This window comes from Triticum urartu, chromosome 2A (genome assembly GCF_056163025.1).
Source record: "Triticum urartu cultivar PI428250 chromosome 2A, HENAU_Tu73, whole genome shotgun sequence".
NCBI classification, from domain to species: domain Eukaryota; kingdom Viridiplantae; phylum Streptophyta; class Magnoliopsida; order Poales; family Poaceae; genus Triticum; species Triticum urartu.
Window position 1 is genome coordinate 70916225 of NC_141874.1, and position 27115 is coordinate 70943339.

The window sequence follows — 27115 nt, forward strand, 5'->3', positions numbered from 1 at the left end:
AGATCTTCACGAAGTAGGCGATCTCTTTGCCCTTACAAACTCCTTGGTTCAACTCCACAATCTTGTCGGAGGCTCCCAAGTGACACCTAGCCAATCTAGGAGACACCACTCTCCAAGAAGTAACAAATGGTGTGTAGGTAATGAACTCCTTGCTCTTGTGCTTCAAATGATAGTCTCCCCAACACTCAACTCTCTCTCATAGGATTTGGATTTGGTGGAAAGAAGATTTGAGTGGAAAGCAACTTGGGAAGGCTAGAAATCAAGATTCATATGGTAGGAATGGAATGTCTTGATCTCAACACATGAGTAGGTGGTTTTCTCTCAGAACATATGAGTAGGAATGATGTGTGTGTTCTGGTGGCTCTCTCATCGAATGAGAAGGAGGTGGAGGGGTATATATAGCCTCCACTCAAAATCCAACCATTACACAGATTTCCAATCTCGGTGGGACCGAATAATAAACTCGGTCTGACCGAAGTAGTAAACCTAGTGACCGTTAGGAATTTCGGTGGGACTGACATGCAACTCGGTAGGACCGATTCGGTTAAGGTTTGGGTATAACGTAATCTCGGTGAGACCGATTACACAAACTCGGTGGGACCGAGTTTGGTAATTAGCTAACCAGAGAGTTGGTCAGGCAAACTCGGTGGGACCGATTTGCTCTTTCGGTGGGACCGAGTGGAACTTGGTGAGACCGAAAAGTTACAAAGGGGAAACACTGAGTTTACATTGCAATCTCGGTGGGACCGATTCGCTCTTTCGGTGGGACCGAAAAGTTACGAAAGGGAAACAGAGAGTTTGCAACCCCATCTCGGTGGGACCGAGATCCTTATCGATAGGACCGAATTGCTAGGGTTTGGCAGTGGCTAATGACAGTTGAAACTCGATGGCGCCGGATAGGAGAAATCGGTAGGACCGAGTTTGGCTTAGAGTTTAGGTCATATGTGGATAAGGGAAAGTAGTTGAGGGTTTTGGAGCATATCATTAAGCACATGGAGCAAGAGGCTCATTAAGCAACACCTCATCCCTCCTTGATAGTATTGGCTTTTCCTATGGACTCAATGTGATCTTGGATCACTAAAATATAAAAAGAAGAGTCTTGAGCTTTTGAGCTTGAGCCAATCCATTGTCCTTAGCATTTTGAGAGTTCCACTTTCATATCCATGCCATGCCAATCATTGAGCTTTCCTGAAATAATCATCTTGGAATAGTATTAGCTCAATGAGCTATATGTTGTTATGAATTACCAAAACCACCTAGGGATAGTTGCACTTTCAATCTCCCCCTTTTTGGTAATTGATGACAACATATAGATCAAAGCTTCGACAAATGATAATAAGTATGAAGTATATCGTCGCTTTGAGAAGTATGTGACAAGTAAGAGCTCCCCCTAAATTTGTGCATATATAAAATTTGCTTTGGACTGCAAATGCACAAGGAGTTAGAGTCATGGGTTACTCTTCCATGTCACATACATCTTGATGGAGCGCTCAAAATGATAAGAATGAAATACATGCACTCATCACCAAGAATAGTGAATGATCACAAACGATAGATAGCATGATAATATTTAAGCAAGCATTAAGTGTAGCTTATGATCAAACACATGATCATCGATGTCTCACACATAATGACATAGTATCAAGCACTCAAAAGCAGAAAAAGTTTCGAAAAGACCACCAAATAAAACAAGAGAGAAAAACAACACTCTCTCTCTCGAAGCCTATGATCATACATCTTCTCCCCCTTTGGCAACAAGTTACCAAAAAGTTCCTAGAAAATGCATAGTGCTAAGTCGTCGCTCAGGCTTGATCTTCAGGTGGTGGTAGAGTCCGGATCACTCCAAGGATGAAGGCTTCTGTAGATGCTGAAGTAGTCGCTGGAGTTTGAGCTGAGGTAGACGCTGGAGCTGAGGCTGTGGCTGGTGCAAACGTTGTAGCTCTGGTGTCAGCAACTGGCAGTGCAGACGACCTCGGGCCTCGTGGCACTCTAGAAAAAGCATGAGTTGTGGTCCTGCCTCTCCTTTCATTCATGTCCTCCTGGAGCTGCTCCACTACAGACTGGACTTCTGTTACCTTGACATCCAAGTCATAGAACTTCTGTTCCATGATCCTCTCTAGGCTCTGCTAATTTTTAGTGAGGTTGGCTAGACTTTGCTCAATTCTCAGCGAGGATGCAATCAAGTAACTGAGCTGCTCTTGTTTCGTCTTCAAGAAGTACTCAGATGCCTCCTCTTGAGTAGGCATCCTGGCAGCTTTCTCCTTCTTCGCCTTCTCCTTCTTTGCAAATGCTTGTGCAGATGATGGCTCATTCTCTGTCATTACAACTTCATTGTTCTCAAAATCTGGACGGATGGGCAGGTGTTCCTTATCCAAAAGATATATGCCCGTGCCCATCTTGGAGTTGATGAGCTCCTGAATCTGAGGGGCATATCCACAGCTCCTCTTTTGATCTGCAGCTGTCCTCTTAATGGTTTCCACAATGAGACTCATGACCATGAGTTTCTGGGGCACGTCAAAGACATGAAGCAAGTTGATTGCGTGGCCTCTGATCATCTTGTGATCTCCAGACTTAGGCAACAGAGTGTGCCTTAGTATCCAATTGATAGTAGGCAATCCTGAGAGCAGATAGTGCACTGAGCCAAACTTGAATGAGTCAAGAGCTTCATTGGGAATTTCCTTGTACATGTTGGACATGGAGTTATGGTCCATTTTCTTCTTGGCATAGATGTCCAAGTCCTCATCTTGTTCTTCTGGGGCATTGATGATCTGTGCCCACTCAGCCACTGTAGATTGGTACCTTGTACCCTCTGACATCCATGTAATCCTTCCATCCGGATAAAAGTGAGCTGTGGAGTAGAACTGCATGATGAGTTTCTCATTCCACTTTGTGAGCTTCTGCCCAACAAAGTCCTCTACTCCACACGCTCTGAAGCTGTCCTGAACTCCTGGATAGTGCTCTTCATTCTCCTTGATATAGGTCCAGTCGACCCATCTCATGTCACAAACGATTGGCTTCTTGTCAAGCAAAACAGTCTCATAAAAATCTTGTTGCTCCTTTGTGTGAAATCTGTAGTCCACGACAGTCCTTCTCGTAGAAGCATATGGATCTGCTTCCCTCCATTTCCTGAGCCCTGAGTCTCTCCTGAGCTTCATGTCCTCAGCCACAGGATGAGCATCGTTGTGGTCTGGGATCTTGGGCTTGAGCTTTCGAAGGACACTCTCTTCCTCTTCTTTAATAGCTTCAGGCACTGGGGCCTTGTTCTTTTCTGCAGCAGGTATACTCCTTGTGTTTCTCTTTGGAGCTGTCTTAGGCTTAGGTGCAGCCTTAGGAGCTTCCTTGGGCTTGGATGCAGCTCTCCCTGACCTTATGGCATCTCCCATAAGTTTGGCTGCCTTGGGTGCTGGTGCAGCAACCTCTTCTTCCTCCTCCTCTTCTACCATGATGGAGGCTCTCCCAAGCACTTTGGCTACAGTCTTCTTCACTCTCTCTTTCCTCTTCTTCCCCTCAGCAGCAATGGGTTCAATGGGAGCAGGTGCAGGCTTCTCAGTTGATGCTCTAGCCTTAGACATGGGCTGCCTGCCTACTGGCCTCTTGATTTTCAGGCCTGGCCTTGAGCCTTGAGCTGGCTCAACCCTCTTGGAAGTGGCCTCTTCCTCTACCACATAGTCTTCATCCTCAGAATCAGACGTTCTCTTCTTCCTTTGACGTGTGGCAGCCTTAGGCAGATTGCTGGGTGTGCTCCTGCTGCCATCATCAGAAGAACTTGAGGGGCTAGTGCCCTCACTCATCACAACTTGCTGCTCTGAGAGGTTTTGGCTGTCACTTTGATCGGACATGTTGCAAGCTGACTGCTGACCCTGTGAATAGATTATAGAAGAGATAGAGTGGATGAGCATCACAAAAAGCACAGATTTTTGCAAAAGATTAATCCAAAAACTTAGTTTTAGTTTTCCACAGAAAGCATCTCGGATCTACCGATTTTCAAACTCGGTGACACCGAAGCAGTTTTGGCACCAGAACTGGTGAACTCGGTCAGACCGAGTCACAGTTCGGTGGCACCGAGACTGCTAGGGTTTCACAGAATTCCAAAATCGGTCGCACCGATAAGTTATTCTCGGTCAGACCGAGTTTAACTTGTGCAATGGCAAAAGCCAGATCGGTGGGACCGAGTTTTTCAACTCGGTGGGTCCGAGATGGTTTCGGCGGAAACCTAACCCTAAAATTTTCGAATTAAACCTAATCTACGAGCGTTTTGACTGGATAGAAGTTTATCAATCGTGGCAAGATACATGATAATCACAATGTGCTAGGAATCAGATTGAGGAATAGCACAAAGATCAAGTCCATACCCTAGTTCGGCGTGGACTTGCTACGGCGGCAACGGCGGGGCAGAAATCCGTTGACGGCGGCGAAGACCAGCGACAGGAGGCTGCTGGCGGCGAGGAGATGATCCGGAGACCTCGAGGGCAGAGCAGGCTATCGCGCGGGCGAGGAGGTTTCGGAGAAATTTCCAAAATTCTACCCGTCACTATATATAGCCCGACCCTGTCGGTGTGACCGAGTGGAACAACTCGGTGGCACCGAGATGCAAAACTGTGTGCAGTTATTGCAACTCGGTGTGACCGAAAAGTTCAAATCGGTTGCACCGAGATCAAAAACCTAGATCAACTTAATGAACTCGGTAGGACCGAAAATGGAGCATCGGTCAGACCGAGATTCATAAAGAGGTTTTGGAAGTTTAAGTCTATGACGAATCGGGGACTCCGAGCGCTCGTCACACAGAGTGGTTCGAATCTGACTTGATCAAATTTTGTGATGCAGCATGAATAGAGTTTGAGACGAGAAAAGCATAGATAGCTAGAGGAGGTTCTTAGGCATTCTTGTCCATCCACTTGGCAAAAGAAGAAAGCCAAACAATCAAAACAACAAGTGGATGTCCTTGAATGAGTAAAATATGCAACCAACATGCTCACACAATAAGATAGCAAATGAAATATGTGGCAAAGCATGCACAACCAATTCTAGCATCTATCAAGCAATTTGCGATGACTAGGTCATCTATATATGAGTATATTGACTTAGGAGTCAAGTGAGAACACTTGATCGTAGGTCATACTCATCGTTTAAGCTCAAGTGGGGTTACCACTTTTACATAAAGCATTGTTTTGTTCACATCTTTAGAGTTGCTTTAGCTCAAGTCTTAGAGTAAAGCTCCCCCTAGATGTGATATCCCCCCTAAGAGGGATGAACTAACCTTAGGTTTTGTCGATGATGACTTCATGTAGATATTGAAGATGTGGATGCTCAATGTTGATGTAGATCTCTTGGAGCTATCCTTTTGAGTGAATTGCACTTTCAATACCTACATGGGTTAGTCCCACAAGGAACAAACAAGGATATCCATAGACATAGAGTGATGCACACAAAAGATGATGTCCATGAAAACTTTAGGTTACCTTGTCCCTTGTCTTACCAACAAGAGGGTTTGTGACTCCTTGAACTAGTGCAAGATGTGGAAGTTGATTGCACTTGTTCTTGCCAAAATGATAAGAGTGAAGTATGTTGGCGGAGTCACCCTCAAGAACTCTCTAGTTCTTCTTCTTTTGGATCCACATCATCTTGATGGGAATCCTTGGAGTTGTAGTCGTACTTGATGAAGTGGAACTTGAAGTAGTCTTGGGAATCCACTTGACTAAGGTCTTAGGAGCTTCTTCAAATGCATCAATTTCCTCTTGAAGCTTGTCCTTGCCTTTTTGCTCGTAGTCTTGTGGTGGAAGATCATCTTGAGCTTGTGTCCCCTTGAAAGAAGTATACTTCTCTTGTTGAGGGACAAACTTCGTCTTGGGGTATTGATCTTCTTCCCATTCAACTCCATTGGCATTGAACTTTCGTTCAAAACCAACACCTTGATTCTTCCGGTGCATTCCTTGCTTGCGCACAATTTCCTCAAATTGCTTACTCCCGACAAGGCTCTTGTACACTCCTTTCTCTATAATTCCCTTCAATAAGCTATTTTCTTGCTCATGTGTAACTTGGCTAAGAGAATCATTAGTGGAATCAAGAGAACTACTGGAAGCAACAATATTGGATTTGGCATGATCATTGTTACTACTAGAGGAGGAATCTTTCTTGTTAGATTTGACTTGAGGCATGTAAGTGGATAAGAGTAAACGCTTGGCAATGTAAGAAGAACTTTTCTTGCGGAGATCATCATTGATTGCCTTTAAGAACTCATGCTCTTGCTCAAGATTGAGCTTTTCAAAGCGTAGCTTCTCATGAGCCCTTAAAAGTTCTCGATGATCTTCGAAGATAGTGTCATGAGCTAACTTAAGAGTTTTTAGTTCTTTAGTTAGAGCCTCAATCTTCTCCTTATCATTGTCATTCGTTTTATCTTGATTAGCATGATTAATTGGTCTTTCATCATAGTATTCATCACTAGAGTTGTCACCAATCAAATCATCACCTAACAAGTCATCTTCATCACTATTGAAATCAACATACTCGGGGTGTGTTACCTTAGGACCTTTGGCCATGAAGCATCTTCCAATTCCTTCATTTGGTGAGTCAAATATGTCGTAGGAGTTGGTTGACACAAGTGCTAGACCGGCAACACCTTCCTCTTGAGTATCTTCGGAGTCGGAGTGATAACTTCTCTCGGAGTGGCTGTCGGAGTCGGAGCCGGATACCCATTCACCAACATGAGCTTGATGTCTTCGTCTTGTGTAGCTCCTTGATGATTTTTCCTTCCTTTCCGAGTCCTTGCTTCTCCGTGAGTATCTTTGTTCATAACGATCATCTCTACTCCTTCTCTCTCTTGGTGGTGATCCTTTGCTTCTTCTTTTTGGAGAATCTTCTCTTCTCTTGTAGGGAGCCGTACACTCATTGGAATAGTGTCCGGGTCTTCCACAATTGTAGCAGTTTCGTTCTCGACTAGAAGATCTTGTGTCATTGTAGGACCTTGATTTGGAGCTTCTATCTTTGCTTCTACTCTTGTAGAACTTGTTGAAGTTCTTCACCATTAAGCTCAATTCTTCATTGAAGTCTTGTTTCTCACTTGATGATGTAGGGGATTCACATGAGGCTTTATAGGCACCACTTGATTTGTTGTGAAGTTCCTCTTTATCCTTAAGTGACATCTCATGAGCAACAATCCTTCCAATCACCTCCGTTGGCTTGAGATCTTTGTAATTTGGCATCATTTGGATCAATGTGCACACGGTATCATATTTTCCATCCAAGGCTCTTAGGATCTTCTTGATGATGAATTTATCGGTCATCTCTTCACTTCCTAAGCCGGCAATCTCATTTGTGATGAGAGCAAGCCTAGAGTACATTTCGGCGACACCTTCACCATCCTTCATCTTGAACTTGTCAAGTTGGCTTTGAAGCACATCCAACTTAGATTCCTTGACGGAGTCGGTACCTTCGTGCATATCAATCAAAGTGTCCCAAATTTCCTTTGCATTCTCAAGGCGGCTGATTTTGTTGAATTCTTCGGGGCACAATCCGTTGAAGAGAATATCACAAGCTTGAGCATTGTATTGCAACATCTTCAACTCATCCGCGGTAGCTTCACGGTTTGGTTCTTTCCCATCAAAGAAGTCACCTTGCAAACCAACACACACAATAGCCCAAACGGCGGGGTTATGTCCAAGAATATGCATTTTCATTTTATGCTTCCAACTAGAAAAATTAGTACCATCAAAGTAGGGACCTCTACGGTGATAATTTCCCTCGCTAGACGCCATACTCTCCTAGGTTGTGAAACCAAGGCTATGACCACCAAAAGCTATGGAGATCAAGCAAATGGAGACCAAGGCTCTGATACCACTTGTAGGATCGAAAGTATGTCTAGAGGGGGGTGATTAGACTACTTGACCAAATAAAAACTTAACCATTTCCCAATTTTAGTTCTTGGCAGATTTTAGCTATTTTAGGACAAGTCAAGCAATCATCACATAATTCAAGCAAGCATCCAAAGAGTATATTGGCAGCGGAAAGTAAAGCATGCAACTTGCAAGAATATAAAGGGAAGGGTTTGGAGAATTCAAACGCTATTGGAGACACGGATGTTTTTCCCGTGGTTCGGATAGGTGGTGCTATCCTACATCCACGTTGATGGAGACTTCAACCCACGAAGGGTAACGGTTGCGCGAGTCCACACAGGGCTCCACCCAAGGGCAACGGTTGCGCGAGTCCACGAAGGGCTCCACCCACGAAGGGTCCACGAAGAAGCAACCACCCACAAAGGGTCCACGAAGAAGCAACCTTGTCTATCCCACCATGGCCAACGCCCACGAAGGACTTGCCTCACTAGCGGTAGATCTTCACGAAGTAGGCGATCTCCTTGCCCTTACAAACTCCTTGGTTCAACTCCACAATCTTGTCGGAGGCTCCCAAGTGACACCTAGCCAATCTAGGAGACACCACTCTCCAAGAAGTAACAAATGGTGTGTAGGTAATGAACTCCTTGCTCTTGTGCTTCAAATGATAGTCTCCCCAACACTCAACTCTCTCTCATAGGATTTGGATTTGGTGGAAAGAAGATTTGAGTGGAAAGCAACTTGGGAAGGCTAGAAATCAAGATTCATATGGTAGGAATGGAATGTCTTGATCTCAACACATGAGTAGGTGGTTTTCTCTCAGAACATATGAGTAGGAATGATGTGTGTGTTCTGGTGGCTCTCTCATCGAATGAGAAGGAGGTGGAGGGGTATATATAGCCTCCACTCAAAATCCAACCGTTACACAGATTTCCAATCTCGGTGGGACCGAATAATAAACTCGGTCTGACCGAAGTAGTAAACCTAGTGACCGTTAGGAATTTCGGTGGGACTGACATGCAACTCGGTAGGACCGATTCGGTTAAGGTTTGGGCATAACGTAATCTCGGTGAGACCGATTACACAAACTCGGTGGGACCGAGTTTGGTAATTAGCTAACCAGAGAGTTGGTCAGGCAAACTCGGTGGGACCGATTTGCTCTTTCGGTGGGACCGAGTGGAACTTGGTGAGACCGAAAAGTTAAAAGGGGAAACACTGAGTTTACATTGCAATCTCGGTGGGACCGATTCGCTCTTTCGGTGGGACCGAAAAGTTACGAAAGGGAAACAGAGAGTTTGCAACCCCATCTCGGTGGGACCGAGATCCTTATCGGTAGGACCGAATTGCTAGGGTTTGGCAGTGGCTAATGACAGTTGAAACTCGATGGCGCCGGATAGGAGAAATCGGTAGGACCGAGTTTGGCTTAGAGTTTAGGTCATATGTGGATAAGGGAAAGTAGTTGAGGGTTTTGGAGCATATCATTAAGCACATGGAGCAAGAGGCTCATTAAGCAACACCTCATCCCTCCTTGATAGTATTGGCTTTTCCTATGGACTCAATGTGATATTGGATCACTAAAATATAAAAAGAAGAGTCTTGAGCTTTTGAGCTTGAGCCAATCCATTGTCCTTAGCATTTTGAGGGTTCCACTTTCATATCCATGCCATGCCAATCATTGAGCTTTCCTGAAATAATCATCTTGGAATAGTATTAGCTCAATGAGCTATATGTTGTTATGAATTACCAAAACCACCTAGGGATAGTTGCACTTTCAACAAGTATATTCAAATTATCAGTTTGGTTTGGCCTACTACATTGGTTTTTCTTGCCATGGGAGAAGTGCTTAGCTTTGGGTTCGATCTTGCGGTGTCCTTTCCCAGTGACAGAAGGGGCAGCAAGGCACGTATTGTATTGTTTCCATCGAGGATAACAAGATGGTTTTTTTTATCATATTGCATGAAACTATCCCTCTACATCATGTCATCTTGCTTAAGGCGTTACTCTGTTTCTTACTTAATACTCTAGATGCATGCTGGATAGCGGTCGATGAATGGAGTAATAGTAGTAGATGCAGGCAGGAGTCGGTCTACTTGTCCCGGACGTGATGCCTATATACATGATCATACCTAGATATTCTCATAACTATGCTCAATTCTGTCAATTGCTCAACAGTAATTTGTTCACCCACCGTAGAATACTTATTCTCTCGAGAGAAGCCACTAGTGAAACCTATGGCCCCCGGGTCTCTTTCTCATTATATCAATCTCCATCACTTTATTATTGCTTTGCTTTTACTTTGCCTTTTACTTTTCACTTTGCATCTCTATACCAAAAATACCAAAAATATTATTTATCATCTCTATCAGATCTCACTTTCGTAAGTGATCGTGAAGGGATTGACAACCCCTAAGCGCGTTGGTTGCGTTGAGCTATTGTTTTTGCGTAGGTACGAGGGACTCGCGCGTAGCCTCCTACTGGATTGATACCTTGGTTCTCAAAAACTCAGGGAAATACTTATGCTACTTTGCTGCATCATCCTCTCCTCTTCGGGGAAATCCAACGCAGTGCTCAAGAGGTAGCAAAGTACACCGTCTTCGAACACTCTTCGACGTGCCGCGCGCAACGAGCATCACGCAAACCTCAATCCTCTACGCGACACCGACTCGCAAGAGCACCGACGACGTCAAACCCAAGAAGCCTTTGCACTAGCACGAGAACGGCAACGACAACGCCAACATGAAGAGGAAGAACGCGCGCGTCTACACCAAAATGCTCAAGATGCCGAGGCACAACGTCAAGAACAACAACTCCGTCACGCTCGAGCACTTGAGGCACAACAAGCTCTACGCGATTCGAGTCGAGCCGTTGCCGACCGAGGCTGTCAAGCCCGTGAACAAGAGGAAGCACTTCGTGAAGAAATTCAAGAACGAAGATTTCAAGCTCGCGTGCATCGTCAAGTTCCTCCTCGAGATCGAGAAGCTCCTCCACAAGCTTGCCAAGACCATCAAGTTCATCGAGAGCATGAAGACAATGGAAATCCTCCACGACAAGAGCAACATGATGTTTACAACCCTCCGTGCCAAGATCACCACGACTTGAACAATCATCTACAACATGGGCGTCATCATCCCCGACCCCAACACAATGAAGAGCAACGCTACGGCAAGCTCAAGTTCAATGGAAGCAACGATCCCGAAGAGTACCTTTCATGGGCATTGAAAGTTGACAAGATCTTCCGTTTGCACAATTATGAAGAAGAGAAGAAGATCGCAATGGCATCCCTTGAGTTCCAAGACAATGTGCTCATTTGGTGGGAACAAGTCATTGAGCGCCGTGCGGCAAGAGGTGAACCACCCATCACTACTTGGGCGCAAATGAAGGATGTCATGAGAGCACGCTTCGTACCTACCTACTACAACCGCGACCTCTTCAAGAAACTCCAACAACTCAAGCAAGGAACCAAGAGCGTTGAAGAATACTACAAGGAGATGGAGATTGCCATGATAAGAGCCAATGTCACGGAAGATGATGAGCAAACAATGGCAGGCTTCTTGAATGGACTCAATCATCCCATCAAGAAGATCGCCGACTTCCAACCATACTCCAATCTCATCGAGCTAGTGCACCAAGCTACCAAAGCGGAACGCCAAGTGCAAGATGATTTCAAGTATGCTAAGTTCTCATCCAAGTCCTACGGCTTCACCAATAACCAAGCTTCAACGACTCCAACACCGACTACAAAGCCTTCTTCAATCAACTTCGACAAGTCGACTTCCAAGAAAGCTTCGTCAACTACAAGCCATCCTACTACGAGCAACTTCAAACCGAGAGCTTCATCATCCTCAACCCCAACCGATGAGACCGTCGAGACGAGTTCCTTCAAGTGTTTCACTTGCGGCGGCCAAGGCCACAAGTCCTATGAGTGCACCAACAAGCGAACCATGGTCTTCAACGACAATGGCACTTATAACTCCATGAGTGAAGGAGAAATGGAAGCCCTTGAGCAAGTCGCCATGCACCGCCAAGTGAACAATGAAGAAGAACAAGTCTTTTGCGATGAAGACTCAAGTCCCACACTTGTTGTCTCCAAAGTCTTGACCCTCCAACATCACCAAGAAGAAGACCAAAGATGCAACATATTCCACACCAAGGCCGGCATCAATGGACGATCCGTCAAGGTCATCGTTGATGGAGGAAGTTGTCATAATCTCGCAAGTGAAGAACTTTGCTCCAAGCTCCAATTGCCCAAGACGAAGCATCCACATCCATACAAAGTGCAATGGCTTAGTGACTCTGGCACCATCCAAGTCGAGCACCGAGTACAAGTCTCCTTCAAAATCGATGCCTACGAAGACACCTTGGAGTGCGACGTCATTCCAATGACCGTTTGTCATCTTCTCCTTGGACGGCCATGGCAATTCGATAGAGGAGTCGTCCACAATGGGCGTACAAACCACTATAGCTTCAAGATGAATGAAAAGGAGTTTGTACTACGACCTATGTCTCCAAGCCAAGTGATCGCCGATAAGCAAGCCACCCATCGTGGAGAGAATAGTGAGAGAGTGAGCCACCAAAAAGAGAGTGAGCGCCATAAGCCCAAATTGAGTGCCTCCACGATGAGCGACAAGAAAAACTTAGTTCTATTTGCCACCAAACGTGAGATGAGGGAAGTGTGTGAGAACCCATCAAGTGTCCTACACTATGTCCTATTATGCAAAGACAAGGCACCACAAACTAACACCTCTCACAATCTACCCTTGGTGTTATCTTCTTTATTGCAGGAATTCCAAGATGTTTTCCCCGATGAGCTACCTCCGGGACTACCTCCACAACGAGACATTGAGCACCGCATCGACCTCATCCCCGGAGCACCGCTTCCGAACAAAGCTCCCTACCGCGTCAACCCCAAAGAAACCAAAGAAATTCAAAGGCAAGTAAAGCATCTCATAGAACATGGACATGTGCATGAAAGTTTGAGCCCTTGTGTCGTACCAGTCATTCTTGTGCCAAAATGTGACGGTAGCTTTCGCATGTGCTCCGATTGTAGACCTATCAATGCTATCACCGTTCGCTATAGATATCCCATTCCACGCCTAGATGATATGCTAGATGAACTTAGCGGTGCCACTATATTTTCCAAAATTGATCTTAAGAGTGGTTACTATCAAATCCGCATACAAGAAGGTGATGAATGGAAAACCGCATTCAAAACCAAGTTTGGTTTGTATGAGTGGTTAGTCATGCCTATGGTCTCTCGAAAGCACCGGGCACTTTTATGTGCCTTATGAATCATGTCTTTCGCCCTTACATTGGTATATTTGTCATGCTTTACTTCGATGACATTCTTGTGCTTAGCAAATCTATCAAAGAGCATGTCACCCATGTCCGCACCGTTTTGCAAACTCTTAGAAAAGAGCGCATCTATGCTAATATGGAGAAATGCCTTTTTGGTATTGATAAGCTCGTTTTCTTGGGTTTTTTTATTTCTTCTAAGGGTGTTCATGTTGATGAGTCCAAGATCAATGCTATTAAGACTTGGCCGCAACCAACAAACTTGCATCAAGTGCGTAGTTTCCTTGGTCTTGCGGGTTTCTATCGTTGCTTTGTGAAGGATTTTAGCACCATTGCTTCGCCTTTGCATGCTTTGAGCAAGAAGAATGCGCCTTTTGTTTGGGGACCATCCCAAGATACCGCTTTCAATGAGCTTAAGAACTTGCTTACTCATGCTCCGTGCTTGCCTTACCCAACTTTGACAAACCTTTTGAAATTCATTGCGATGCTAGTGGTTATGGCATAGGGGGGATGTTAACGCAAGAGAAGCGCCCCATAGCTTACTTTAGTGAGAAACTTTCTGGCGCGCAACTCAATTACCCCATCTATGACAAAGAGCTATATGCTTTAGTCTGCATTTTGCATGAATGGTAACATTACCTTCGTCCCCATGAGTTTATCATTCATACCGATCATGAGACTCTCAAGTATCTTAAGGGACAAACAAAGTTGAACAAGCGTCATGCTAAATGGAGTGAATTTATTGAGTCTTTTCCCTATGTCATCAAGTACATCAAGGGTAAAGAAAATATCGTAGCGGATGCTCTTTCCCGCATATGCATGCTTGTCACGTAACTTGAGTTAGATGTCATTGGCTTCGAGCATATCAAAGACTTGTATGAGCATGATGCAACTTTTGCTACTCCTTATGCCAAGTGTTTGTCGAATACATCTTGGGAACGCTATTACATCAAAGATGGCTATCTTATGAGAGCTAACAAACTTTGCATCCCCGAGTCGTCCCTTCGTTTGTTGCTTTTGCAGGAATCGCATGGAGGAGGCTTAATGGGACATTTTGGACGCGACAAGACGTTCGCCACGCTCTCGAAGAATTACTTTTGGCCCAAGATGTTTCGGGACATCAATCGTTTCACCAACCGATGTTCGACATGCCGCAAAGCTAAGTCCAAATCTCAATCTCATGGCCTCAATATGCCTCTACCAATTCCATACCAACCATGGGAAGACATTAGCATGGACTTTGTGCTTGGTTTGCCTAGGACTCGAAATGGGAAAGATTCCATATTTGTCGTTGTGGACCGTTTCTCAAAAATGGCACATTTTATTCCTTGTAACAAGATAGACGATGCTTCACATGTTGCTAATATCTTTTGTAGGTAAATATTGCATCTACATGGGGTGCCAAAGACTATCGTCTCGGACCGCGACGTCAAGTTCCTTAGCTACTTTTGGAAGACCATATGCGCCAAGCTCGGAATCAAGCTACTCTTCTCCACGGCTTACCATCCTCAAACCGACGGCCAAACGGAGGTGAAAAACCGCACGCTCTCCACCCTTCTTCGCGTGCTAATCAAGAAGAACATCAAGGAGTGGGAGGAGTGCTTACCAATCGCCGAGTACGCCTACAACCGCGCAAGACATTCGACTACCGGCAAGTCCCCCTTCGAGGCTGTCTACGGTTTCAACCCGTTGTCCCCATTGGACATTCTACCTCTACCACTCCACGAGCGCACAAACATGGACGCGGGTGACCGAGTCAACCACCTCAAGAAGATGCATGAATATACAAGGCACACCATTGAACTCCAAGTACAACGACTCGCGACCAAGCTCAACGTCAACAAGAATCACATGATATTCAACATTGGAGATCTTGTGTGGCTACACCTTCGCAAGGAACGCTTCCCCAACGAACGCAAGTCCAAGCTTCTACCACGAGCCGATGGACCATTCAAGGTGCTTGCACGCTACAACAACAACGCATACAAGATCGACATCCCACATGACAAGTACTCCGTGAGCGACATCGTCAATGTCAAAGATCTCTCCACGTACCATGGTGATGAGGATTTCGATCCGAGGTCAGATCTTTCCCAAGGGAGGGGAGATGATGCGGAGCATCCCAAGGTCATCCCCATGGACCTACCATTGTCTCATCAAGTGCCTAGTGGACCCATGACTCGATCACGTGCAAGAGCTCTCGAGACCGAGGTGACATATCTCCTCTCACAATTCCACTTCGATGACCATGAGACATGGCTACTACCTCAAACGGAGACATTGTGCATACTCAGGTATCAAGGAGTTAGCCATGGAGACGCCAAGGAGCGAGGAGAATCCGAAGAGGAAGATGGACGTGAAGACGGAGAAGAAAAAGGGCTAAGTCAGCAGAAGCCCGGACGATCCGGACCGCCGTCCGGACGATCCGGCCTCAACCCGGATGATCCGGACTCCGGCCCGGACGATCCGGGTAATGTGTCCAGAGGCACCCGAGACGGCATCCTGGAGATGGGCCATCCGGACCCAGGCCCGGATCATCCGGCCACGCCCGGACGTCCGGACCAAGTCCAGGACATCCGTCCCTCCCGCAGCTGCTACGACCCAGCCGGACGATCCAGATGCCAACCCGGATCATCCGGACCCCCGAAGCCCGGATCATCCGGACCAACTCCCGGATCATCCGGCCGCCGCCTGTGTGCGTGACTTGGGCCGAGGCCCGTGTACCCGTTTCGTCCCCCCACTACCCTTTCGCCCCTTGGGCCATAAATAGACCTTCTACTCCTCATTGATAGGGTTAGCAAATGTTTAGCTCATTTGTGAGAGAGCTTTGCTCATCCACTTGGTAGTCTTCTCTATGGAGATTCGAGCCTCCACCGGAGAAGATCCCTCAAGCGGATTCAAGACCCCTCTTGAGGGAAGAACTTCAAGACCTCCTCACAGAGAAGACCGGTTACCGTGTATCGTCCCTAGTTGTCCGTGGATCGTGTATCTTTCTTTATGTACTCGAGGATCTAGCCCATGTGTGACTTATTCGTGTCGGTTTAGTGATTCCTCTCGTGTTTCTTATTGTCTTTTCTTCCCATTCTTCCCCGTGTTCTTCGTGATTTCCACGGGATCCGCTCCTTTCTTGAAAGATCGGGCGATTAGGGTCTCTACCCTACATCATGTCTCATGATAGTGGCATCCAAAAAGAAATCATCCGCCTTCATGCGCAGGAAGTGCGGGACATACCTGCAATTTTCCGCATCATGCTCTAAGGTCTAGTATGGTTTTCAGACTAAAAGGACATGCAACTTTTTTTCATCAAGGAATTGAATTATGCCAAGTCTAGACGTAAATTCTTTACTTCAAGAAGAACCAACACCAAGGGAGTTCAGCGAGGATTCTGTAACATGATTAAAATAGCTAGTAAATATAGTTAGACCAACTAACCTCCGTGGTATCTAGCATGCTGTACTTCAATCGGAGAAGGGGATGACAGACAAATAGTTCAATCGAGAAGGACGAGATAGGAATGCACCCGTCTCTAAGTGATCTGTCAAGATTCTGGACCAAGGCTGAGTAGTCTCCACGTCCTCCGCCACCACATCCGTAGTTCCTCAGTCCACCGGCCTTATCACCAAGACCGCTTCTCCAATTTCATCATCCGCGGCAGCGTTGTCAGATGGTCTTTTGCTCTCCGCCGTCGTCGCCGCAGGAGGAGTGGTGGGTTGGGCTACCCCACCGAGACATCAGATGGTCATCTCCTTCCGCCGCGGCTGCCCTCTCGCTTCCTCCCTGACGATACTGCGTCCTCGTTTTCCTCCTCCTCCCCCGCGCCTTTGCCGGCCTGGCGCTTCGCGTGGCTCTCGCCCACGCGCGCCGGACTGGTGGCCGGGGACTACGATGACAACTGGGGATAGGAAAGGGAGGCGAGGTTTGCCGGACCGGAGGGTTTGGGCACGGCGGCGGAGGGAACCCTAGCTTCTCGTCGTCTCGCGTTCTCCTGTGGGGGAAGGAGACACATGTCGAACCTTTTTGGAAAAAATCTGTCCAAGCGGGTCCTTATGGGACAGGGAAGCGAAGGCGCTAGCTGAGGCCCATGTGTGCGACGTGATGAGACGTTTCCCAGCCGTTTCACGGCAACTCCGGTAACTTCGCTCGATTATCCCAATTTAATACCACCTCGTTTATATTACGATTTTGTTTATACAAAACGTAAAAGCGTATTACGATATGAAAAGAAAGCGTATTGTGACGGTGAATCCGACAAAGTCAATTCGTATTTTATTATTAGGAAGAGATATAAGACAGGTAGTACCATAAAAAAAAGTACAATATCAGCCGCACACCGTCATTGTGGCGCCAATTCTTATTCAGCGCTCGTGGCGCCACTTATAGCGTTTTTCGTACGTGCACCCACCGCTTCGATCAAATTTATGTGGGCCGTCCGTTAATAGGTATTCGAGAGTAAGTTCGGTTGCTGGTTTTGCAAAGCTTCCAAAGCACTTCCAGAGGCTTCCCGGCCAGTTTTTCCTTTTTTAGTTTTCTGGTGGTATTTATTCGTTCATTATTTTATTTTTATTTTTGTTTTTAAAATACGCCAACTTTTTAAAAATTGAAATCTTACTCTAAATTCATGAAAAAATTTCAAATGCACGAAAATATTGAAATCCACAAACATTTTCCGAATTTATGATTTTCTAAAAAAGTGAAACTCTTTTGAAATTAGAGAAGTTTATAGAAAAATTAATGATTTTTTTCAAACCCGTGATTTTTTCTTCAAAAACCATGTTTTTTACAAATTTGTAAATTTTTTATTCAAAATTGATTAACTTTTTCAAATCCCTGAGTTTTTTCCCAAAATCTATGAACTTTTTTCAAAGTAGTGAACTGTTTTGAATCCCCAGACATTTTTTCTAATTTGTATACATTGTTATAGAATTTCCGGATTTTTTTAAAAAAATCACAAAATATTTCCGTGAAAAGTCAACTGTCCATGATCTATGATCTATGGACAATGGTCGGTGGTCAGAGGTCAAATGTCAGGCTCTTAGTGGTCAGTGGGTCAAACGAGTTTAGCGAATCAACAGGGATCCTCTCGCTTGAGCGACCGCTCGCGTGAGAGCCGGTTTGTTGGGCCTGCTAACTAATCCTCTCGCGTGAGATCGATGCTGACACAAGTTCAATGTTTTTGAATTCAGATATATTGGGACAGGTTGAATCTGCACGATTTTGTGTCGTGCAGATTTTTTTCAACATATGCATGATTTTTTTTCGCAAATACTACATGATTTTTTTCATGCATGATTTTTTCCACCTTTTTCAAACTTAGAGATACCTATTCTCACTGAGCTACTATGTTTCCCATTCGAAAATGTGAGGCATGCACATAACCCAGTTTTTGTGTTTAGTTTAACCATTTAAATGTGAGCTATGGGGCACAAAAACGATTTAATGTGGCCACTCTTGTGTCTTGTAAACATTTTGTGAATCTAAACAATAGGTAAACTTAAATCTTGGGATGTGTGTATGGCTTACATTTTTGGTCCGAGGTAGCATATTACAGTATCTTAATCCAATATAGGCCGCTCATTTTGTTCGGTCCAATGGAAATTAATTTATACTAATAACTTTTAACATGAATACTCCCTCCATTCCGAAATAATTGAAGTTTTATGTTTGTTCTAAGTTAAATTTGTTAAATTTGACCAAGTTTAATGGAAAATATGGTAAGATCTACAAAAGTAATTATACGTAGTATGAAAGTATATCTTCTGAAGATTCCAATGTATTTAATTTTGTGTTTTGTATATTGATACTTTTTTACAAACACGTTCAAACCGGAAGAAGTTTGATTTAGAAAAACCTAAAACTTCAATTATTTTGAAACCGAGGGAGTAGTATGATGTACGCAATCCAAACTTGATGAATAGTATAAAGTAGTAGCATGAGCGTCTAGGGTTTAAAATCAAAATGAATAATAGCACACAAATCGCGCAGATTCAACCTGGCCCAATATATTTGAATTCAAAGACATTAAACTTGTGTCAGTGTCGATCCCACCAAGGCTCGTTAGAGCAACTCTAGCAGACCCCGCATCCCGCCCCGGTCCGTAAAATAACCGCCAAAGCGCGGGTCGGGGCGAAAAAACCAGCCCGATCAGACCCTGCATCCCGCCTCGGCCCGCAAAATAACCGTCAAACTGCGGGACGGGGCGGAAAAACCTGCCCGATCAGACCCCGCATCCCGCCCGGCCCGCAAATATTTTTACGGGGCGCGGCAAAACTTCTCCCCCAACCTCTAGTTTCACGGGCTGGGAGGCTGACCCGAGCTCAGCCCCTATCCGCAGCGAGATTTGGCGGGAGGGACATTTCCGCGCGCCCTTTCCCGCTCCCCCACCCTCCGTCACCATTGCCCCGCCTCCGCACGCTCCGGTGCTCCCTCCCCGACCGTCCCTCGACGCCATGGATGACTCCTTGCCGTCCCCCGTCACCGTCGAGGTCGCGCACGCTCCTTCCCCTCGGACGGATCTTGTCGCCGGCCATGTTGGCCCCGCCGCCGCCGCCCAAGCTAACGCCGCGCCTGCCCGCAAGCGGCAGGGCAATGTGGTCGTGCAGGGCGGGAATCTGACTGCCCCTGCCGCGAAGGCCCGCGCTCCGGGCGCCAACGCTGCAGCACGATCCCGGCCGGCGGCGGAGAAGGCCGGCAAGGTCGCCGGCGTAAAGCGGACGAAGATTCCGGCTACAAAGAAGCCGCCTTCTTCATCCCTCACTCCATCCCGGAAAGAGGTGCCCCGGCGATGCCGTTCAACGGTGCTGCTCCCCCCGCAAGCGAGGTGCTCGATGAAATGACCGGAAGGTATGCGTCTTCGGTCATGGCGATTTCCTTTCATTTTTCGCCATTTTTGTGATAGCTCGTGACTTGTTATCGTTCACTATAGCGATGGTTCGAACAATGCAACTGCCGAGTTTGTGAATTTGTTGGACACCAACGCCGTTGACATCGATGAAGCCCCGTTCGCCGTATTCGACTACAATGAAACAGGCGCAATCTTTTGCAAGGCCCTCTTTTGTGTTTGTCGTACTGAACTGGCTTTTATTTGTGCGTAAAACTGTGTTATATCGTTTGAATTTGAACTTATTTGTGGAAACCTATGTCAAACACGAGAATTGTCGTTTTCTTTTTGCGGGTCGTCGCCGCTGTGTCCGAGCAGAACCCGCAGAAGTCGACCCGTAAAAAAGTATATTCCGCGAATATACTTTTTTACGGGTCCGTTTGGGGGTCTGCATCTGTGGCAGCCCAAACCAGCCCGCAAATGCGGTTTTGCATGAACTGCAAACGCGTTTTGCGGGCCGGCTGGATGCGGGGTCTGCTAGAGTTGCTCTTAGAGATGGAAGAACCGCCCAAAGCCAATCCCAGGGAACAGTAAAGCTTCATAGGGTCTTTCTGTCCAGGTGCAGGTAGTCCGCATCTTCACAGACATGTCTATTTCACCGAGCCTCTCTCCGAGACAGTGCCCAGATCGTTACGCCTTTCATGCGGGTCGGAACTTACCCGACAAGGAATTTCGCTACCTTAGGACCGTTATAGTTACGGCCGCCGTTCATCGGGGCTTCGGTCGCCGGCTTCCCTGTCATCAGTTCACCAACTTCCTTGACCTTCCGGCACTGGGCAGGCGTCAGCCCCCATACATGATCTTACGACTTTGCGGAGACATGTACCCCGCCATTGTCACCATCGATCTAGTCATGGCGGCGATGGATCAGAGGTCCTTCTCGTGCATATGTGGTCATCAACACGTAGGACGACGACCATGGTTTCCATTCTGTCTCCCATGACAGTTCAAATATGTCAAAAACTATCCGTTTTTATGTAAAATTATTCAAGTATGAATGGATATCGCTTGGGTTGTTTAAATATGCATCAAATTTGTTCAATTTCATTAAATTTTGATCGAAATACAACCGGGCATATGAGGCCAGCTTTAGGGTCCGCGGACCGGTGGGGTGTGTAACAGTAAAAATAGCACGAGTATGTGATCACAGCAAAATAAGGAAAAAAAACTAGTAACCTGAACTGAATTGTCGTCGGCGGGAACCTGCCCGCGGCAGATCGCCGAAACTAGAGCGAGCGTGCGACGGCGTCGTCGGGTACCGTCTCGACCCTGCGCCTCCTTTCGCCCCCGACATGATGGCGGCGGCAGCGCATCCCGGGCAGCCGGACCTGGGCGGACTGGTGGACGCGCTCTGCGCGTCCGGCCGCTCCGCCGAGGCGCACCACCGCGTCGCGCTCCTCCTCTCCTCCGCGTCCGCGTCGCGCCGCCTCGACGCGCCCACCGCCAACGGCCTCCTCGCCCGCCTCCTCCGCGCGCGCACGCCCCTCCTCACGCTCCGCCTCGTCCAGGCCGCCCCGTTCGTGCCCTCCCTCCCCAACTACAACCGCCTCCTCGCCCTGCTCTCCTCCGCCGCCGCGCCCTGGCTCCTCCTCCTCGCCCACCGCCTCCTCCTCCGCATGCGCGTGCCTCCGAGCGCCGTCTCCTACGCCGCGCTGCTGGACGGCTACGCGTGCGCCGCGGACCCTCGCGCCGCCCAGAAGCTGCTCGACGAAATGCCCCGGTGGGGGCTCGTTCCCAGCTCCCTCGCGCGCACCTTCCTCGTCAAGGCCTTCCTCCGCAGCCGCGACGTCGGCGCGGCCATGGACCTCGTCGACAACCAGCTCTGGCCCAGCATGGAGCGCTGCCGCGACGAGGACCAGGGGCTCAAGAACGCGGCCTTTGCCAACCTTGTGCAGTGCCTGTGTGTCGAGGGGTTCTTCCACATTGTCTTCCGCGTGGCCGAGGAGATGCCGCAGCGGCACTGCCTCGTCCCAGATGAGTTTGTCTATGCCCAGATGATTGACTCTCTCTGCCGGGCTGGACAGCACCATGGCGCGTCCAGAATAGTGTACATCATGGGGAAGAGGGGCCTGTGCCCAAGCACCCTGTCCTACAACTGCATTGTTCACGGGCTATGCACCAGCCAGAAGCCTGGGGGACGCCTGAGGGCGTACCAGCTGGTGATGGAAGGTGTGCGTTCCGGGTACCGACCGAGAGAGGTAACATACAAGGTACTCGTCGAAGAGCTCTGCCGGGAGAAAGAGCTTGCCAAGGCCAAGAATGTCCTGGAGCTGATGCTGCAGCCTCAATGTGGGCATGACAAGCCTGATGAGGAGACCAGGACTAGGCTATACAATATGTTCCTTGGGGCACTGCGTGCTGTGGACAACCCAAGTGAACAGCTCAGTGTGCTCGTGTCCATGCTGCAGGGGGACTGCAAACCGGATGTGATCACTATGAACACTGTCGTTCATGGCTTCTGCAAAGTTGGGCGTACCCAGGAGGCTAGAAAGATTTTGGACGACATGATTAATGGGCAATTCTGTGCTCCTGATGTTGTCACCTTCACCACACTCATTTCGGGATACCTGAATGTAGGTGAGCATGCAGAAGCCCTCCATGTGCTGCACACTTTGATGCCCAGGCGCCGGTGCGCCCCTAATGTTGTCACTTACAATTCTGTCCTCAAGGGATTGTTCTGCCTTGGGCTAGTTGACAGAGCAATGCAGGTCATCGATGAAATGAAATCAAATAGCATCACTGCCGACTCTGTGACTCACACTGTGGTGATCAAAGGGTTGTGCAACGCGGGGCAGCTTGAGAAAGCAAAGGCATTCTGGGACAATGTAGTCTGGCCATCAGGGATACATGATGGTTATGTGTACAGTGCAATCTTGAGAGGCCTCTGCAAACTGGGGAAACTGGAGCAGGCATGTGATTTCCTATATGAGTTGGCAGACTGTGGGGTTTGTCCCAGTGTTGTCTGCTACAACATAGTCATTGACACTGCCTGCAAGCGGGGATTGAAGAAGTTGGCCTATCAATTGGTGAAGGAGATGAGAAGGAATGGCCTTTCACCGGACGCTGTGACTTGGAGGATTCTTGAGAAATTGCACCTTTATGGCAATGAAGAGCAAGAGGAGCACCAGGTCCCCACTTATCATATCGATCAAAGTTCTGCAGATGACAGAGTAGAGCCTCTCGTCTCAACAAAAAATGAGATACCTTCGTTGTCATCGTCATCATCGTCAGAACCTTTGGATGAAGTATACAAGAATAACAACGAAGCTAAGGTTGAAGAAGCTGGAAGGTCACCAGAAAGGACTGAGAACCCATCAGATCTTACTGAGCCAGCAAAGGAGCAGAACTATCTGATAGACAGTTCAGTGGTTGGACCAACAATGGACAAGGATCATACAATCAGTGATGATGGCTTCAACAAGCAGGATGAGCAACCTCTAAGAGAACCACTTTCTGGAGTAGCCAGAAGGGTTTTTGGCTTGCTCTAGAACAAGAACAAAGTGTTGCTGGTTAGAAGGGGCACATACTTTTCAAAAAAAAAGGGGCACATATTAGAATATTGTGCAATGAAGGCTAAATTTTTATTGTTATTTTGGACCTGTCAATGAAGGCCGAGTTAGTGACAGCAGCAAAGCTGGTTACCTGTCCACCTATTGGAGAATAAGGCTTGAGCTTGACTGACATGACTGATTTTTAGCTGCACTTGACATAAGCTTGTCGATAATAAATCTGACATGTTTTATAAGTGCATCTCTACTCAGTACTCACCCAACAACTGAAATCCATAATTTTGCAGAAACCGATGGAGAGTAAAGAACACTGCATGTAGTGTCTTCAGATTGCTCCAGTTTTGCAATTGCTCGCCACTGTCAGGTCTTGTTGTATTTGTGATGCATATGAAGATACTTGGGAGCATGCTCTACTTTATTCTACAATGTCTAAGTGCACCTGGGCTCTTTTGGATGAAGACCTCATGGAGATGCTTGCAAGCCTGTGAATTACTGATCCAAGACATTGGGGTTTCGATATATGTAAGAGCATGTCACAAGGTGAGACGGACAAGGTACTTATCACTTCATGGGCGGTATTGTTGGCGCGTCGCAAGGTATGAGAGCGTTTTGACAAGGACTGATGCTACTGTCGGGCTTGTTAACTGTGTGCTGCTAGCCTGGAGTTCATCTATTGAGAGCGGTTTGCTTCTGGTGATGGCGGAGCTCTCAAACACGGGATTAGGGGGTGGATCTTGGGTCCAGGGGAGGTGATACTGAACGCTGACACTGCTCTTCTCTGAGGCGATTCCATGGCAGCGGACACAGCTGTCTGCCGCAACCAAAAGAGCCTGATATAATGGAAACTATGGTGAGCTCCGATGTTTTGATTGTATTAGGGTGGCTTCAGATTGCTAATTCCATCAACAACTTTGTAGGAGACGAACAGGTGCTCTTACATGATGTTGATCCAAGACATGAAGAACCGTGCACAGGTCAGACACGGTAGGTAGGGATACAGAGGTAGCAGCTCACAGCTTAGCATTGCTCGCTTGTACTCTGGGTGTTGATCGCCATATATGGAAGGTAATAAGCTGCGCTTTAATGCTGGATAATGTAACTTTTTAGTAAGTATTAGAGATGGAAAATATATATAGGCACCAAATTGCTCCATGCCGAATTGCCGATGGAGGGTTTAGCCGCCGCCACGCATCATCCAGCATCAGTCGGAAATGAGTTCACAGATCTGGGGGGCAGGTCGCATGAGCAAGAGAAACCATCGTAACCTTGCTGGTTCCTTGCGATATTGTGGCGGAGATCATCCTTTACGTAAACATGGCCACGACAAGGAATGGTCAGTTCAAAATTCCCCGTCCTCTATCCTAGTTTCTCCTGTTTTTCTATTTCTGATGATTATCCTTGTGCCGGCAGGCGAGATTGGCTGAACCTGCCGACGGTGCTCCTTGACGATATCGCCGGTCGGCTTCTCCTCTACGACGTGGCCGAGTACATCCGCCTCCGTGCTGCGTGCAAGGAGTGGAAGAACTGCACCGATGATCCACACATGGGAGGTGGCCTGGACTGCCGCTTCCGTCCCCGCCGCTGGATCATGCTGTCCAACCGCACCGAGGGCGACAGATGTCGCTTTCTCAACCTCTCCACCGGTGCCAGCGCATGTGTCGATCTCCCGGAGCTCTCCCGCCACCACCTTGAGACCAGCACCGAGGGCCTCCTGCTCCTGTGCGGCAAGGCGAGCCACGCCGTGCGCCTCTTCAGCCCGCTCACCAGGGCCTTCACCAACTTCCCGCCCATCACCCCGGACCTCGGCAGAGCGTACATTGTCTGGACGGGGCTGTTGGAGTCCTCAGAGCGCCTCATCTACGCCGGCATCTCTGAAGAGACCTCCCCTGCGCCGGTCGTGCTCCTGATGATTGACCGTGGGCGTGCCATAATCTACGCCAAGCCTGGCGACCAGCGGTGGGCTGTGATTGAGCATGACGAGATCGGGAGACCCAATCGCTACGCATCATATCGGCTATCGTCGGCGTCAACCCTAAAGGGGCGCTTCTACTTTGCGACTCTTGAGGGGAATATAATGCATGTGAGGCTCTGCCCTGAGCCTCGGTTGGTGCCTGTAGTCGTGAACCAGCCCAAAACCAGGGGAGAAGTGTCCTCCTACCTTGTCCCTCCGGACGACCACCGCTGCGGCGGCATGCTCATGGTGCGCTACTACCTCGACCTTGATCACCTCAGCGCTGACGAGCGGAGAATCATGACGCGCAGGAGGAAGCGCATGGATGTGATCAGGGTGGAGAACAGGTTGAAGGAGTGCCGGTGGAACTTGATCCAGGTGTTCGAGGTGAATGTGGCCGGAAAGAGGCTCATCCCGGTGGAGGACATTGGCTGCCACCGCGCGGTGTTTGTCGGGGAGGCGGCATGCTTCTCCCTCTCTGCCAGGACGTTTCCGTGCGTGGCTGCGAACGCGGTGCACCTGGGGGCGACCGGTGCCTGCTACCCTCCCGTCGGCGTGCGGTATTTGGCGGATAAGAGTGCAGATCCACCGTTTGAGTTCACCACTGACGGGCCAGCTTCTCCAGATGAACAACTGAAATGGTACCACCGACATAACAGACCAGAGCTGAATCTTTTTCTTGACACTGGACCAGAGCTGAATCTAGTGCCTCTTGCTCGCCCCTGTACCCTGCAAGAGTACCTCGTCTGTTGCGCAGGCCTCCCTGGCGGCCTCAAGGACTACTCAAATCCTGAGCGAGTTAGGTATGTCGTCTGTCTGTTCTTGGATTGTGTGTTCTTGAGAAGTTTAAACATCAATGCTATAGCTCCTCGGTTCATTTCTCCCTTGTGTTGCCCCAAAACATTATGAAAGATGGGCAATGAAGTCTAGAATTATGCAATAGCAGTTGTTACCTCTAAAGTTCAAGCTGATGTATTCTTCAAATACTTGCCTCGGTTAATTTCTCACTTGTGTTTCTCCATAAAATTGAAAGATGAGAATACAATCCAGTGTAGGATTATTTATGCAAGACCGCTTGGTTTTTTTCCTCCAAATCTTAAATGATGTGTTGTTGAAATACTACATGGTTCTGAGGATATATGTAGATTGCATAAGAACCTGTGGTGCTAATCCATACAGCAGGAACCAAAACTTACATCAGGATATAACTTTTAGCTTTTGTATGAACTCCATGCCCGTCTTTGTCTGTAAGCACCAATTGTGAATGGCTAAAGAGCGATCTGCATGCAATCTTTTTAGCTCCTTGGGGGCAACTGTTGAGTGAGGCATGAACATGTAGGAACATACAAAACTTAAGAAACCTAAAACCGATACACAGAGGAACAAAGATGGACAAAAATCAAGCAGGAATTTGACAACCACAAAACCATGCAGAGCTTCCAACCATCAGTCTAAGGAGAAGTCTGATACGGTCACTAATAGATGGAAAGATACATCACCCCACAAATAAGAAACAGCCCAGGAGAAAATGAGTATAATCCACAAACCTAAGATAGCATGTAAAAGCACATATTAAATCACATATATCTGATGGAAGTGCAAAGGATCTGATGGAAGTGATAGTGATAATGTAGATTCTGGTGAAGATTTCTATGACAGT

The 27115-nt window shown here is 47.4% G+C and overlaps 1 protein-coding gene across 1 annotated transcript; it reads left to right on the plus strand.

Annotated features, from left to right (window-relative positions):
• Window positions 1-21163: 21163 nt before the first annotated feature.
• On the plus strand, window positions 21164-24709 carry LOC125535685 (Pentatricopeptide repeat (PPR) superfamily protein). The gene is made up of 2 exons (XM_048698749.2): window positions 21164-24354; window positions 24422-24709. Exon 1 carries the CDS (start codon window positions 21288-21290, stop codon window positions 23481-23483), a length of 2196 nt encoding a protein of 731 aa, XP_048554706.1. The 5' UTR covers window positions 21164-21287; the 3' UTR covers window positions 23484-24354; window positions 24422-24709.
• Window positions 24710-27115: the final 2406 nt, after the last annotated feature.

Excerpts from the sequence above, each read along its gene's own strand:
- LOC125535685 (XM_048698749.2), top strand. The coding sequence starts at position 21,288 with ATGATGGCGGCGGCAGCGCATCCCGGGCAGCCGGACCTGGGCGGACTG.